General features: G+C 46.2%; 1 protein-coding gene across 3 annotated transcripts in view; it reads right to left on the bottom strand.

Annotated features, from left to right (window-relative positions):
- Window positions 1-15,390: 15,390 nt before the first annotated feature.
- Window positions 15,391-17,050, bottom strand: part of PDE9A (phosphodiesterase 9A) — a 52,102-nt gene continuing 50,442 nt past the window's right edge. For all 3 annotated transcript variants that reach the window (XM_053971613.1, XM_053971615.1, XM_053971614.1), the window contains one exon: window positions 15,391-16,464. In XM_053971613.1, coding sequence (XP_053827588.1) covers window positions 16,414-16,464 — 51 coding nt within the window. In that variant the 3' untranslated portion in view covers window positions 15,391-16,413. The remainder of the gene's footprint in view (window positions 16,465-17,050) is intronic.

Here is a 17,050-nt window from a genome sequence, read left to right as displayed (position 1 = left end):
TTCCATTTCATGTTTCCTTTTCTGCACACAGCAGCTCCTGAGCTTCAGTTGTGCGACCACATGTGCCTGTGCATTGCTTTAAAGGGCTCTGTGCAAAGTGATCAGAGAAAGGAGGCTTTGCTGGAAGGTCTAAATCCTTCTTTTAGATGTTTTCCATCTGCCTTGTCTAACTGGAAAACACAAATCATTAAAAGGGAGTGGATACCACTGCTGCAGAGAGGAAGACAACACTCCTCTCCCTGGTATTTGAACTATCTATTTCCAGTGGTTAAACCTGATGTCGCTTGTGTTTATTTTCTGAACTTGAACCAAGGCCTGTCTGTGTGCCTGGCAAAAGGGAGTTGGGTAAGTGAGGGTGTAGTTTTATAGCAGGACTGGAAACCCTCAAACCATTCCAAGAATATTTCTAGGCCACATAAGTTCACCCCACACTGCACTGGAGCTTTTTGTGGCAATTGTGCAACTCCCCTGCCTCTCTCCAGAGCGCTGGCAATCCAAGGAGCTTTTAAAAATGCAGGTAGGGGAAAAGGTGTTTCTTTTCCTCAGTATTTCAAACCAAACCATAACCTTCCTACTCCTCTTGCTGGGATTTCACCAAAACCCCCTTCAGCAGCATGAAGTTGAACAGTGACCTTGTATCTGTCATAGCAGGAAGGGACCCTAATCAAATGCAGCCCAGAACTATGCTTTGGAACAGTCCTTACATTTTTAAGAAAACTTTGAAAACAAGCTTGTTCTATAAACAAAAATATCTGTAAGCAAAGCTGTTCCTTCAAAAAGAAAAACCCCAATACAATACAGTTGCTTTATCTCCAGGCTAATAAAAAGTTGCTGCCAATTTCAGTGCACTCCAAAATCTGCCTCAGCTTTCTTTGCTGAACTATTCTGTGTGGAGTGCTTTGATCTGAGGAGGAAACACCCTGTGGGTTTAACTCTTACTGGTTGTCCCTGCTGCCATCAGTCCAGGTGACGTGGTGTGAAAGCAGACCACAAGGGTGACTTGGAGTGTGGTGAGGGAAAGCACAATGTGATTTGTCAATAGCTGTGGATGCAGAGGCTGGAAAGAGAATTAAATGTTGATTTTGAATGTATTTGCACGGGTTATCCCCCGCTGCTGCACACAATACTTCTTTCAATATTCTATTTTCCCCCTCTCCTTTTCTATTAATAGAGGTAATGGATGTGTTTGCACAGGCAGACGTGCCCATGGGCATGACCTGAACATCCAGAGGAGTGGCTGCCCCTCATCTCCTAAGCAGCACTTACAGCCCTGACTTTGAACAGCTTTTGGAAAATTTATTAGAGTCAGTGCATTGCAAATGGGAGTTGGGTGCTGTTGGTTGCTTAATTCAACATTGAATTCAAACAACTCTTTATAGCTGGGTGGAGGCAGTAACTCCAGAGAATCAGCATCAAGCAAATACAGGTAGAAGCAAATTTAACTCAGCCATGGTTCTGTCAACAGCAAGGCTCAAGATCTCCATGGAAAGCTTTGTACAGTTACTCACCTGTCTGAGATTTATCAGATTTACACCTGCAGGCAGGACGTAGTATTTCTGCATGTTGCCCATGGGGAAAAATGAGAATTTAATAATCTTATCTGGCATGGAAATTCTGATTTTGGACTGTCAGACTACTTTTATATATATATATATATATATATATATATATATATATAAAAATACACATGTGCATATATATATATATATATATATGTTTATATATAATATATCATTATATACAATATACACAAAATATATACATATATAATATAAATATTATACATATATATTTATAAAATATATGTGGATAAATGTACATGTATATGGATAAATATATATCTATATGGGTATATTGATAAAAACCTATAAATACATATGGGTGTGTATATATATATATATATATATATATATGTAAGAAACCCCCCACCAAACAAAAAACTCCCAACTATTTATGGGCCCAAACTTCTTTCTAACACAAAATAGGGAGATCCTCACCATGTGCTGTATGTTGCTGTTATCACCCTTTGGCTTAAGCTTCATTTGTTCTTGGGAAAGGAATTACACTGCATACTGCACGTGGCCCTCACTTCCTCAGCCTCCGTGGGAGGAAGAGACAACCTCAGTCCTGTGAAATGTCCAGGGAGCAGCACAGGTTGGCACTTTGGAGTTTTCCACGCCTTGTGTTAAAGAAAACACAGTATAAACAAGTAGCTGTGCTGTTAATCCTTTCTGAAGTGACTGCAGGAGGGGGGGGGGCAGTTATGAAACACAATACTCAACATGAAAACACAAGTAAAGCATTCCATTTTTGGCATTCCATCTGTGCAGGTTTTCAGGCTTGCAGCTTGATTCACTGCCTTTCCAGCTGTGCTGCAACCCACCAGCGTTTTGTGCTTTTAAATAAGAGCTGTGTTACTGTATTTTCTCATCAGCATGATGTCAAGATGGCAGCATTCCATATAAATTCTGGTTAGTTTTTTGCATGCTGGATGTCTTGGCTGTCTCCATTGACATTTCCCCTTTATCACTGCAATATTTCACATAGCAGTGCTTCCTTTGCTTTCTAATGTTTCAAAGCTCAAGAAGGGCAGAATGTGACACAGCAGCTATATCAAATTAAAAGCAATATTACTCTTTTTTTTTCCCTGTTTCCTGGCCTGTGGAAGAATTAATATTATTATCTATGTGCATTTAGTTTTACCTGAAGTAATAACTCATCATTTCCTCTAAAGCCAACAGTATTCAGCAAATAAACCAACAACTTGAAAGTGAAAGCTTCTTATCTTCAAGGAAATAATGATAGTAGTATTTAGTCACTGTCTCTAAGATTTGCATGTACTGCATTTCTGGAATACTTTACTGGGAAATTCTGTTTTGTAAACAAGGCAGAACTGTTCTGTGTCATGCAACTTCTAGTAAGAGCAATATAAATCAACTGGTACTCCTCAGCTTCTCTGGAATCTCTGAGAGTTGCTTTAGGGAGAAGAGCAGCTTTTACCTGCTTGTTTTAATACAGAGGCCCAGGGACTTTGGTTATTTCATCATAAAATTGAATTTTAAGCCTTTTCCCTCTCTTGCCACTGCCTTCATTAAAAGCCAAAAAAGCTCTCCAAAACCCCAAAGTGACCAAACAAAACCCTCATGGCAAATTAGAACAAAAGACCCCAGTGATCCCTCTGCTCAGTGCAAAGCCACCTAAATAAGATTTCAAATTTTTGCTCAGAAGTAATAATATGAAATCAAGCCCTGTCCCTTCTCTCCTCTCCATGGTGCAGCCAGGAGGAAGTTTCAGCCACTCCTTGTTTTGTTTCAGCCCAGGCACGATCTACAATAAAAAGAAAAAAATAAAAAGAGGGAAATGCTCCTGTTTCACCTTTGCAGCTGCAGAGCCCTGAACACTCAGAGCACTCAGGTGTAGCAGCTCTGTTTGGATGTGTCAGGCATGGAAAAGCTGCTGCTGCATTTTCATTTCCTGTAAATAAGCAGTGGGTATATTCAGGGAGGCACTGGAAACAAGTTGATTAAATCAAAAAGCAAGAGGTTCTTTTCACCCTGTCAGCTGTTTGTTGTGCTTGCTGGGAAACCCAGCAGCGTTGTGGAGGTAGCAGAAGGGAAATAAATCCATGTGTGAAAAAATCACAGCTTCTGGGACTCTTAGGAGGTTCCCAGGACACTTCTTGCCCTGTGGCCTCTCATGTCCTGTCTCACTCCTTCCCTGCCCTGACATCTGGATTGTCCCACAGAGGTTGAGGGATGCTCTCTGTGGCTGGGGTTTGTGCTGCACCCCTTTTTGGGGAGACAAGGCACAGCAAGAGCTGCTGTCTTCACTGGCTGGGTGTGGAGAGGAGGCTCCAGTGCCTGCTGAGGGAGGGATGTGTGAGCCATCAGAGCCCTACACCCAGCTCTGCCCTGTGCTTTGACGTGTCCTCTCTGCCCAGCTCCCCTCACTGTCCCACCTGTGCTCTGTGCCTCAGCCTGGCTTCTGACACCTTGTGTCACACTGACACAAGTGACAAGTGCCAGGCTCTCCCTGCTTCCAGGTGTCACTGGCATGGCTGCACCAAAAGGTTCAGTGATGAGGAAGGAGAAGCTGCTGTCCTGACAGGGCCCTCCAGGAGCTACAGCTGCCTCCTCTTTCCCACACTCATCCTTCATCACTCCCTGGGAGATGCCACCTCTTTGTTCTGCAGGCACAGGCAGGTCCATGAGCCCTGTGTGCATGAGCAGATAGAGGGAGGAGACTCCTCCCTGTGAGGGTGCTGAGGCACTGGAACAGGTTGCCCAGACAATTTATGGATGCCTCAACCCTGGAAGTGTCCAAAACCAGTCTGGATAGGGCTTGGAGCTACCTGGGGTAATGGAAGGTGTCCCTGCTTTTGGCAGGGGGTGGGAAGAGATGATCTTTAAGGTCCCTTCCAACCCAAACCAACTGGGATTCTTTTTTTAATACAGATCACATCAAAGTGGCAAGAGATAAAGAAAGGGTCAGGAAATGGCACTACCTGGTAAGCAAAGAGCTCTGCAAGAGTGCCTGCCTTTATTCCTGACTGGGAGACATCAAGGATGAGAAGGTATTTCACCACTTGGACATTCAGTCCTTTCTGCTGCCCTGGGGAGCGGGCTGGCAGTGAGAGAGCTCCCTTCCCACTGCTCATCAGCTTTTCTTGGGAACAGCAGGTCTGTGGAGGGAGCCTGGCAAGGACAAAGAGATGGGAGAGCTGGCAGGCTGGGGAGCTGGCTGTGCCCGAGGACACGCTGGAGGGAGTGTGGCTGTGTCCCTAGCTCACTGTAGCCATATTTTTACAGGACTTTTTAAACGGGAATATAGTGATTGGGCAATGGATAGTGGGTTTAAAGTGAAAGAGGGAGGGGTTAGATTAGATTTTAGGAAGAAATTCTTTCCTGTGAGGCACTGTGAGGTGGTGAGGCCCTGCCACAGGTTGCCCAGAGCAGCTGTGGTTGCCCCATCCCTGGAAGTGTTCAAAGCCAGGTTGGATGGGGCTCTGAGCAACCTGGGATAGTGGAAAGTGCCCCTGTCCATGGCAGGGATTTTTAAAATGAGTTTTAAGATCCTTTCCAACTCAAACTGTTCTGCGATTCGGTGATGTTTTCCTGCCCCTGGGCAGGAGGCAGGGGGACAGGTGGTGTCACTGAGGCTGGGAGCTGATCCCACCTGGCCAGCTCTAAGCCATGGAGGACATTTGCAGAAGCAGATGCCAGAGAAGCCAGGCTGCCCTCAGGCTTTGCTCCAGAGCTGGGGAACACCTGGTTTGCAGCACTCGGCTGCCAGAACCTGCCCAGCCACTGCCCACACCCTCCTCACTGCGGGTGGGCTCCGTGCCGGACAGGGAAAGCTCAAGTCCACCTGCAGCACATCACACACACACAGCCCCGTCTGCTCTGCCCGAGTCAGTCCTTCTAGGCCTCCAAACAAAGGGAATTTAGCCCCACTGAGCACCAGCTGCTCATGTTTACCCTTGACAGAGGAAAGCCAGCTCCTCCTGGAGCAGACAGGGCTGCACCACCCCTGTGGTGGGCACTGCTTTACCCAGCCCTTACCCACCCGGGAGGGGGTAAAGTGAGAGTGACCTGTGGTGACATTCTGCCCTGCTCCCCAGGCAGCACTGGGCACCGATTTGCAGAGAAATCACGGTGTGGTGAGTAAAGTACACCCCGTGTAAAGGAAAAGCCTTTCCTGGGATGGCAGAGGCTGCCTGGTCTTGCCCCAGTGTTCTTTGCTTTGTGCCCGTGAGTTCAATGGGCTCTTTGCACTCAGCTGGGCTGAGCACGGTGTTCCCAACTCAGCTCATCCACTTACAATAAAATGACTAATTCATGAGGAAATCATATCTAAATTATGCTGGTTTAAATTCATCAGAGGAGCTGAATGCTCAGGGGAACACAGGGATCTAGGGCAGGAAGGGAAAGTCTTCCTGGAGCCAAGGTTTCAGCCAAACTCCTCTGGCAAGTGAGCACATCCCCTCTGTACAGTTTCCAAGCAGGATTCTGTCTGTGGAAGAGCTGTATCAGTCCTTGCACACCCTGCCATGGGCATGAGTTGTGCAATCAGCAAATCATTCCTGAGCTACAACAGGAGAAACAAGCTGTGGCCATCACTACCCCTGCCACAAGCCAAGCAAGAAACTTCAGCCAAAAAAAAAAAAAAAAAGTGCAAAGGGCTTTGCACTGGCAACTTCTTTCTGGAGGAATGTAATTAGTGTTTTACTGATTGGGTTCTGCATGCTGATGACTTTCCTGACTTTTCTCTCAGATGATCAGCACTGTGTTCACACAGAGGTTCAGAGCAGGGCCTGCAAAAGGATTGAGGTGGGAGGAGGAGTTTGCTGTCCCTGCAGAACGTTCAGCACCAGCACTGCCATCATCTGCTGACCTGCCCTAGGGCATGCAGTGCATCCCTGGAATTCATTCATGTCCCATTTTGGGTTATGTGGTCAGCTCCTTGAGGCAGAAACTGTGCTTCACTTCACACCTGCAGACTGCCCAGCAGTTTGGGGCTACCATGGTATGAGGCCTTCTTCCAGAGAAAGTAACATGCAGGATTAGAAGTGGAAAGGAAATGAATGGCTGTCGCTGGGACGTTCTTCTTTCTTTCAGGATTTTCATAGAGGAGCACAGAGGAAGAAAGAGAAAATTTCTATTTCTGCTCCTGATTTTTCTCATGTGGAATGTGTTTGGAGAATTGTTTACCTGGGGTGATTGCTTGGTTGGATTCTGGTGAGGATTGTTTGAGCCTGATGGCCAATCCAATCCACCTGTGTCTGGACTCTCGAGAACAGGGTCATGAGTTGTGAGTTAGATAAGGTAGTTAGAGCAAGTAGGTTTGTAGCTTTAGTATCTCCTTTAAATAGTATATTAATGTATTATAATATAGTTATAATAAAGAAATAATTCAGCCTTCTGGAGTCAGACATCAGCATTTCTTCCCACCAGGTTTGCCTGCGTTTACAATAAATGGCATCTGCTCTAACTTCTCCTAGGAAAAGGAGACACCCATTCCCATCTTATCCTGGCAGATATCTGTCTCCTGCTGGGACGTGGCTGTCCCTGGAGAAAGATGGATGAATTTTAAACTGAGAAGCTCCCAGTGCAATGTGGCAGTTTTATGGACCCATGTGGATAAGCACTGTGGAAGTGTTAGAGCTAGCCTGAAGAAGCAGTGTTTAGATTTGAGAGGTTAAGCCTCAGATTTGAGGTCAAAGTTGCAGCTTGAGCCAAACCCACTTGGGATGATTCACATCAGAGACACTCACTAGCATCTGTGATCATTGTAAAATTGCTAAGTGGTAAATCTCAGCTTGATATGGAGAAAGGAAATACTGGGAAAACTTCATGGTAAACTCAGTGTTGAGAGGGTAGCTGTGGCTCCACTCAGCTGTTGTGGTTTTAGGGGCTTGTTTGTCTTTCTGGTGGCTCTGCCTGTGGGACCACTCAGGGCTGGGTGGCTGATGTACATTTCTTATGGATTCATATTCCTGGCAGAGGTGTTGGAAGTGATCAGTAGCTTTTAATAGTTGCAAAATTTACTGCCAGCACCACGTAATCACTGAGAAAAGTGGCTATTATCCTCTCCACCCCGCTAACTCCCTGAGGATAAAAAAAAACAATCTAAAAATTTTGTGCAATTTTCTTCTTTGATCCTCCCTTGGCAATTCTTTAGAACAGTGGTTGTGCAGCTGGGAGTGGGGAGACTGATGTGGGTGTCATGTGAAGGATTTCAATGTGTTTTGTGAAGGGATAATGAAACAGCCCTCAAAGATGGGGAGTCCTTTCAAATTATTAGTCCCCTTCACCTGTGTAAAGACAGACATTAATGCTCTTCTGGGACATTGTGAACAGTATTTACCAGCATGAAAAGAAATGTCAGGCTCTTATACATGTCCTTGTTACTGTGCTGCTTTTCCTTACATGAGAATACATTTAGATGGGCTAAAAAGAGGCTCTTAATGGACTGGAGTAGCTAATACTATAATGCTGAAAAAATGAGATAGTGGAGAAGATAAAAGATTTCAGCTTTGGGCAGTGTGGAACGTGGCTGGAGCTGATGCCAGCTGATGAACCTGTATTTGGGCAGAAGGAGGTAAAATCATGCCTGATGTAGACACTGCAGCCATCACATGGCAGGAATCCACCTGTTAGGCCTCTTCCATCCATGAATCTCTCACTGGAATTTTGCCTAATGAGCCTGGTCTGCAAATTTGTGTGCAAATGGAACTGCCAAACCTACTTTGCTAAAGGTGGTATTGCGACTTGAGAGACACACCAGCAGCATGGAGACATTTAACTGGTGTCCATGTGACCTTATTCTGGTGCTTGGCAGCAGTGCCTGGCACTTTGCTCCTGGCTAAAGCCAGCCCAGCCCTCAGTTTTATTCTTTGCACCAGGTCCAGGTGAGAGGTGTCAGTGTCCTGTGTCCCTCTGGCTCAGCTCCTGCCTCTGCTGCCCTGGGGGCTGCACCTTGCACAGAACCCCTGCAGCAGGAGGGACCCCAGTGCCCTTCCTGAGCCTAAAACAGAATCCAAGAATGGTTTGGGTTGGAGAGGACCTTCAAGATCATCTTGTTCCACTCCCCTGCCATGGGCAGGGACACCTTCTAGTACCCCAGGCTGCTCCAAGCCCCAGTGTCCAACCTGGCCTTGGGCACTGCCAGGGATCCAGGGGCAGCCCCAGCTGCTCTGGGCACCCTGTGCCAGGGCCTGCCCATCCTCACAGGGGACAATTTATTACTAATATCTAATCTAACCCTACTGTCTTCTGGTTTGAAGCCACTTCCCCTTGTCCTGTCGCTCTGTAAAGGGACTGGCCTTGCTGGGAGTGCAAATTGGAGCATGAGCTCCCTGTCCTGCAGATCAAAATTCTCCTGCTGTGCACCGAGGGAAATGGCAAAAGGATTTGGCTGCAGATGCTCCTTAATGCCTGCAGTGATTCCTCCTCTGGGGAGGGAGGGAGGAAAAGAAAGGAAGGAAAGGAGCCCCACAGCACAGAGCATCCATGGCTGTGTCCCAGGCAGTAGAGGAATAGCAGCAGCTGGGACAGGGCAGCAAGGGCAGCATGTGCCACATACCCAGAGCTCACCCAGGCACTTCCATCTGCCCTGGTGTGTTTACAGAGAAGCTCATTTCCCGGGCAGTTCCTTGGAGGCACCAGCCTGCAGCTTCAGGAAGACTGCCCTGGGTAAATGCACATTCAGAGGGCACATTCTGATATGACTCAGGGTGGTGAAATCAACCTTTTGCTGAGCTCTGAAAAAGACAGGGCTCAAAAATAAAATTTAAAAACCTGATCTGGCAAACAGGCTTTGATTTTGACCCCACAGTGTGGAGTAATAAATCCATCCATGAAGCAAAGCAAAGGACTCAGTTCTTTTTCGAAAGAATGTCCCAGGGGTTGTTATTCACTTTTACAGTCTGCAAACACCATTCTCACTCTGCAAACTCTGAGTTCCTCCTGCAAGTCACGACATCGAACCCCTCTCCATGTACAATGTGTCTTTCAGAGTGATTATTGTCTCCCCAGTTAAATGTTAACGACTGGGATGAGAAAAGACCTTCGATCTGGAGATAATTTCAGAGGTGTTACAAGGTTGTTGCACTGGAAATAATGGACTTAATCTCAGCATTGAAAGTATTAAGCACTCTGAGTTAGCCTGCATAGTTCATGTTTGAAAGAAAGAGCTGTACCATACTAATTGGTACACGCTTTTAATACTAATCAGCCTGTAACCTTTTCAATTTAATTTTAGGTATTTTCATGCAAAGGATGCCTGGATCTGTAGAACACCTACGTGAAGCCATGTGAATGTCTACAATTCAGTGCAGTTCAAGGCTGTGGGAGCTGCTGAGTGCTCACAATTTTCTCCTCAGTAGAAACAGTTAGATAAATACATAAATAAAAATGTAGGCTTAGAAATGCCTTTTTTTCCCTGCCTTTTGCATGCAGTTGCCAGTGGATGAAGCTGGATGATCTGTCCCAGCTCAGTGTTTTATGAAGGTGCAGCCATCAGGCACCACCTGCTGCTTCCTGCACGGGTGGAAAAGGCAGCTTGAAGCACAGGTCAAGGAGTAAATCACCGTGCAGGGTGGAGAAATGACACAGCTGGGAGGATAAAATTAAAGACTGTAAATAAAGGGCAGATTCCTGTGCTTTTTGTCCATTACAAGCCAGGATCTCCCTGGCTCTGGATGACGCAGCCTTGGCTCAAGAGCCCTAAAATGGGTGATGTTTCCTCTGCAGGCAAAGGAGCTGGGAAGAGTCACTGCCCCTGGAGAGCTGCCCTTGGCAACACACACAGCAGGCAAGAGGAGGAGGAGGAGGATCAAAGTCCTGGGTGAGGGGGAGAAAAATGAAGAAGAAAAGAAATGAAGAAATGAAATCGTCCTTTATGACACACACGCTGCCCCGGTGAACTGTCAGGAGGACACGGTGTTTTAGACCTGTGACCCCAGAACATTTAGGAACATATTTTTTTTTAGACTTGTGACTCCATAAACTTTAGGAACAAATTTCTTCAGCTCTTCCCCACCATAAGAAATCACCTCCCTGCAGCCAGTCCTGGAGGCACCGGTGGTTCCAGTTGCCCCAGGCAGCACTGGGGAGTGGTGGGAGGGCAGCTGCCACCGGGGAAGCACCAAATTCCCACTGTGAGCAGGGTTTGGTGGGTGCTTAACCTGCTGCCTGCACAGCTCCCTGTGCCTCATCCATGTCTTTGCTGCCCACCACTCTCCACAGGGCCCAAGGGCAGCAGGGATCCCAACCACAACCATGAGTTTCCATGGCTGTTCCAAAGCCTGGCAAGGAAAAGTGGTGGAAAACACTTCTAACAGGCATGGTAGGGGTTTGTTTTTTAATATAACTCTGCCTGAAATGAATTTTTTTTTTTAAGGGAAATAATAACTCAAACACATAAGCACTGCTCTGAATGCTCATTTCATTTAGCTGGGGCTTGCTCAGTAAAGAAAATGAAATTTCGAGCTTTCAAGTTTGTACTGGTTTTTGGGCTCTTGGGGTTTTTTGGTGGGGAATTTGCTCATCAAAAGGGAAATCTTTCCACCTTCCTAGCGAGGTGATTAGTGCCCCAAGCCTGTTGGTGTTTAAGCTGTGTTTTGTCAATGCCCTGAATAACAAGCTGTAATTTTGGCCAGCCCTGAAGTGGTCTCAGCAGCGCTGAGAGACAAATTGGCTTCCAGGGCTTACCCAGGGCAGCTGCTAGCAGGGCATTCCAGAAGGCATGGCTTGGGCACACAAATTTGAGGAGGATTTATGTATTTTTGTGTTGATTTTCTCATGCCATTTTCCAGCCTGGAGCGTGTCCCAGCTGTCCTGAGCTCTGAACACCATCAGTGGGCTGAGAAAAAGCTTTTTTTTTTAATAAAATGACAGAGTTGCTCCAAGTCCCTATCAATTTGGAGCTCTAGGGCAGAGGATCTGCTGGGTCTGCCAGCCAGGCTGTAACTGTGCTTCCACACAGTTTGGAAAACAGATTTTGCCTCAGAGGCTTTATAGCAAACGTTGGCTGCGACAACACCGGTTTGCACTTTCCAAACCCTCCTGGTTCTAAGTTTGTCTTGCAACAGAGCCAAGAGTGGTGTTACAAAAATGTCTACAGATAGCTGCTTTATGTGTGTGCTTGTGCCTGAGTACACCTGTGATTCCTGACTACCTGCCAAAGTAGCCAGAAAGCTTTTTTTTGTGTGTGTGAGTTTGACTTCTCACTAGCCAAGGGCCAGATTTGCTACACCACCATGTCTGACCTGTTGGTTACAGCTCCTTCCTTTGTGAGCACATCCAAAAAGTGGGTTTGGCCAGAAGTTTTTATTTTCTGATAATGGGAACTGTTGGTTTTTGCATCCAAAAAACCACAAAGTGCTTTACAAATGTGGGTCTCCCTGTTTGAAAGGAGAGGGAAGCCCTGGCTCGCTGACTTGCTCTAGAAGGGATTTGAAGCCAGTGGCAGATTATTAAGTTTATTATTATGACTTACTGGGTTTTTGTGCCATCACAGCATTCACACACAGACCTCCAGCATCCCATTTTTTCAGAGTGCAAACAACATCTCTGCCTAGGCACTGCCCTGGAGAGCTGAGAGAAAGGAGAGATCACCTGCTGCTCTGCCTTCTTGCCTAGAAAAGGAGCATCCAAGCTCTTTGATTTTAACCACACTTCAGAAAGTATTTGCTATGTGTTTCTGGTACTAAACAATCCTATTGACAAGGGTGCTGTGTGGAGGAGGGTGGTGCATACAGAAGGGTGGCTCAGGAGGCCCCAGAACCACCTCTTGGGCAGTAATTTCTTTGAGTTGGGAGTCAGAGCAGCAGCTGGATGGCCCTACATGAGGCTCCTTTCCTATCAACTCTTCCTGTGGGCTGGGGGTTGAGTGCTCCTCATCCATGACAGGCTTGTTCCTTTGTTTTATAGCCACAGGTAAATCAAGGAGATGGGAAACAGGCAAATTGGAGAGATTTTGTGTTAGTGGGGCAGATGATTTGCCCACTCTGTTTGCTTCCTCACAGAAATTTTTACAGTATGACAGGACAATAAAAGCAGTGTATGTGCTCTTAATCCCACAGACCAGGCATGAAGGAAAACTTGCCCTTCAGATGTTTTTGAAGAGAAGGGGTAGTTTGCAGCAAAAACCTGCTGTTTAAAATGGGAAAATTGAACAGTGCATGACAGGGCTTCTCCTGACAGGCTCAAACTCCCACATGGGGCAGATGCTGTTGTTATTCTGCTCAGAGGCAGCTCTGAGATGAACAATTTCCATGCACAGATACTCCTGTGGCATTACATGACTCCTGTATTAACAGACACTAAACTTCCCCTGTAAATTGGCCGGTGTGGGGGCACTCACATTTTTAAAAAGCTGTTTCCCTCCCAAGACATGCAGCCTCATTTGATCTGATTATCAAAACGTACTAAAACACAGAGTAATGGGCTGTGGGATCTCACAGCTTAAAAAAAAGGAAGTAAAATCCCAGAGCTCATTGTTAATTTCCCAGGCTAAATGGTGTGGAATTGTTATAACCCATTTCATGTTCAGCTTTGATCACAAGTCCAGGACAGCAGTGCAAGGCTGGGGTGCACCTGGCATTGTCATGATGCTGAAAGCTGCAACAGGTCGTAGAAAATTCTCTGTAAGACACCTACTGCAAACAGAAACAGCACTGAGACACAATACCCACTCTTAGTCATTGGAATGGGGGAGAAAAGATTAAATCACACTGGAGACATCTGTCTCCCTGCCTCAAAAAACTTCATTCTCATGCTAAGTCTAGTTTTAAAATGTCACCTTGAAAATGTGTGACATTTTAATGGGCTGATTGCCTGAGATTCTCAAATCCTTTAATTAGCATATGAATCACAATGTTCAATATTGTGGGAAAAGCATAAGAAACTAGAATTATAAGAGAATGCCATGCATTTCCTTTGGTTAAACATATCTTGGGAGGACTGTCTCATAGAAATATAATATAACAAAGACAAATGAGATTAAAAAAATAGTATGGTATTCCCATTTATACCATCAACTGGTTGTGATTGCATTTTTTTTTTTTTTTAATTTTACATCTGTCTATGAAAGCAGCCTGGGTGTTGCCTATTCTTTCAATAACCCTCACAGCACATTACAGCATCACCACAGTCACTACTACAGCCCTGAGAATGAGTTGCATTCCCTTTTTCCATGTTTCTGATGCAGCTCCAAAATATTCAGCAGGATTTCATCGATGCCTTTTGTCCATCTCTCTGCAGTAAACAGTTTTTTTTGATTGCTCCTAAAAACGGTGGAGGCCAAAACAAACCATCAATCCCCAAAAATCTTTCAGTCAGAGAAAGCCAAGGAGCCTGCACTGTGCAAGAAGCTCCTTTGTGCCAGGGTCCATGGCTAGGCTGGTGGGAGCCAAGCACATGGATAAATACTTGCTGGATTTGGCTTTGTGGTTAGAGAAAATCCTTCCAGCTGAAATGAAACTTCCTATCAGCATCTAACTCTTAGGAAGTTTTAGTGGCAGGAGGGGGCAGTCAAGTTTGCACAGCAGTTTTTCTCATCTGGTGTGAGTGGCTCAGTGCAGGAGCTGGCAAGGCCTAAGCAATTGTTCATGGCTCCTGCACAGCTCATCTGCCCTGGGAGCTGATTTGTGACGGAAATCCGCTTGAATGGAGACGGTAAATTCGATTTACTTGTGCAAAAGTAGTGAAGAATTCCACAGAGGAACAACCTGGGAACGTACTTTGGATTATAAGATTTAGGAAGGAAAAAGGGCACAAACCACATAATTCAGGTTTGACCTTCAAGCATCAGAAGTTTGAGGTTAATCAAAACTAGGGTGTAGTTCATCCATTCATGAAGATGTCTGTGTGAGTCAGAGCTGACCCTGTGCTTGGATCTTTTCATTTCCCTTAGGATCTGTTCAAATCCAGGGATCAGAGCCCTTTCCAGTTTGCAGCAGAAAGCCCAAAACCACACTCAAAAAGCTGTTTAAAGGAGGAGGCACCAGCAGACAGAACTAGCTGTGAGTCTGTCCTGGGTCTCTGGAAACTTCCAGGTAGGAACAGAGATGAGGGATGGAGTTTTTGGGGTAATTTGGATCTCCCTGAGAGATTGGAGAGTAACTGAAATAACACAGTTTGTGTTCTAATGAAAGAGACCAAACACAGGAAATGGCACTGGGGGAGAAAGGAGAGTTAAACTCAGGATTAATGTGCAGAAACAACAGGAGAACAATCTGAATTTCCAGAGCAGAAGGCAAGATTTGCTGTTCAGGGCTGGTTCCAGAGACCTGCCAGAGAGGCTGAAGTGTCTCCTGGGCCATGGGGGGAAAGGCTGTCCCCTCCTGCTCATCCCTCTGACAAACCAGCTGCAGCTCTGGGCTCTGCAGAGCTGGGGAGCCAAGGGGAACCTGAGCCATGTCCATGCCTGTGACTGCCAATGTGGGAGATGCCAGCACGCCAGGGTGCAGGGAATCCCTGCTCCCAACAGCCACACCACAGTAGGGTCTGAAACCCTCAGCGAGGACAGCCTTTCCCAGCTGGGAGAAACCAGGTGAGCAGCATGGCTGTGGCTTCATTCTCGTGGGGGATTTATTGCAGCCTTCCCTTTGGGGAGCTGGTGCACAGGAATCAATCCCAGCACTGTCTGTTCACACAGCTGCAACCCCCGGGCAGAGCTTGGCTCCCAACCATCACAAAACCATCCATGGAACTGCAGCTTTCCATGACGTCCCACAGGAATAATTCTAAGGCTTCTCCTCCAAGGAAAACCATCCCTCTCCCCTCCTGTACAGCCCCTTCCCCTGTTCATCATGGGAGCATTGGTCTTTAGGAACATGGACTGTTCTCATGTGAACACATACACAAAATGAAACAATAACACCCATTTCTGTAGAAGAATATATTATTTAGCAGATCGGTTTAAAAGTAAAAAAAAAAAAAAATCTGTACATCTTTGAAGGTGTCTCTTGTTGGGTTTTTTTTTGCATCAACAAGGATAAAAATGTGTTTGCACCATGTTTTTTCAGCTTTGTGTTCCCTTCTTTGCTCATGCTGAAGGATCCCATGGTGTCCAGCTGTACCAGGCCACAAAGCGACCCTGCAAACTCACTAAGGATTCTTCTGATTTCTTCTAGTGTAGAAAAAAAAAAAAAAAAAAAAGAAAATTGCATCCACTATGCTGGGCTTCTGAATGTACTGTGAACACTATAAAATTCAGAGAATAATGAGGAGAAATGTGTCATTAGGGCCTACCAGGCAAACAAAAATGTATGCCTGGACCCTGGTCAGTGTATAAGCATCTGGTGAGCTCTGCTGTAATTAGCATACTGCTGTACACATATAGAGAGTGTCCTGACTAAAACAACCCCTGGTGCCAGGGGATCATTCCCCAGAAAAAGGCTCCCTTAGCTAAACTCTGATTTGTCTCTACAGACTGCAGGCAGCTGGGTCACCCAAAAGGCAGATCTGCTGAGGGTTGGAGCTGTGCTGCAGCCTGAGCAGTATCCGCAGGGAGAATCCTGCCAGGAGGCTGTGGTGGGAATGCTGGAGCCTGGGGAATCCTGCCAGGAGGCTGTGGTGGGAATGCTGGAGCCTGGGGAATCCTGCCAGGAGGCTGTGGTGGGAATGCTGGAGCCTGGGGAATCCTGCCAGGAGGCTGTGGTGGGAATGCTGGAGCCTGGGGAATCCTGCCAGGAGGCTGTGGTGGGAATGCCAGAGTCTGGGGAGCCCGCGGTGTCCGACGGCAGCAGCACCTCTGTGAGGAGGCTGCAGGCTGTGGATCCATCTCTCCCTGTATGGTCCCACTTGGATTGTGACGTAGCCACCACCTCTGCTTGGCTAATACAGCATTTCTCAAACCAGAGTAGCCTCGAGGCTCGTGGTTTATTTGTTCAAAGGCTGTTTCCTCTCACTTTTCGGTACTGCCGGTGGTCAAACCTTCACTCTTCTGTTTCTGCAGCTGGAATGAAGAGCAGAGCAGGATTAATCCCCCCTGACTCACACACACAGTGCTGCTGTGAGTCCCATGCTCAGCTCTCCACAAGGCATGTGCAACATTTCCTGGGAAATAATAGGCAGCAGCTTGGAATATCACAGGCATTGTTTCATCCAAACAGCTCTGGATGAACGTCCTGGGTAAACAGAACTCAGTCTTTCTCATCAGCTATTGTACTAGGCTCTCAGATTATTAATTAAGTCCTCTTGTTTCAGAATATTTCTGAATTCAAGCAGCTCCTATTTTTTTAAGACCTCTTGTGCCAATACACTGTAATTAAAGCTCCATCAGTTTGTATAAAAATGCTGTTTTGACAGCTTCTGTAAACCAGAAGTAAAATCTCAGCTCAACTGGAAAGATGAATAGAACTCAGAAAGTCTGGCAGTTGTATTTGAGTTCTTTTGCCCTCGTTTGACAAATGCTCCTGTCTAAATGGAAAAATGCCTAAAAGGCTTTGTTCTCCTTTAAAATTTAGTGCCCCCAGAGCCTGTGCTCTTTGATCAACAAGCCTCAGTACTTCAACTGCTGAGGGAGTCTCCAAAGCACTTGG

Source organism: Vidua macroura, chromosome 2 (assembly GCF_024509145.1).
Source record: "Vidua macroura isolate BioBank_ID:100142 chromosome 2, ASM2450914v1, whole genome shotgun sequence".
In the NCBI taxonomy this organism is placed as follows: Eukaryota; Metazoa; Chordata; class Aves; order Passeriformes; family Viduidae; genus Vidua; species Vidua macroura.
The sequence above is the reverse complement of the archived record's forward strand: the minus strand, read 5'-3'. Positions and strand labels throughout refer to the sequence as shown.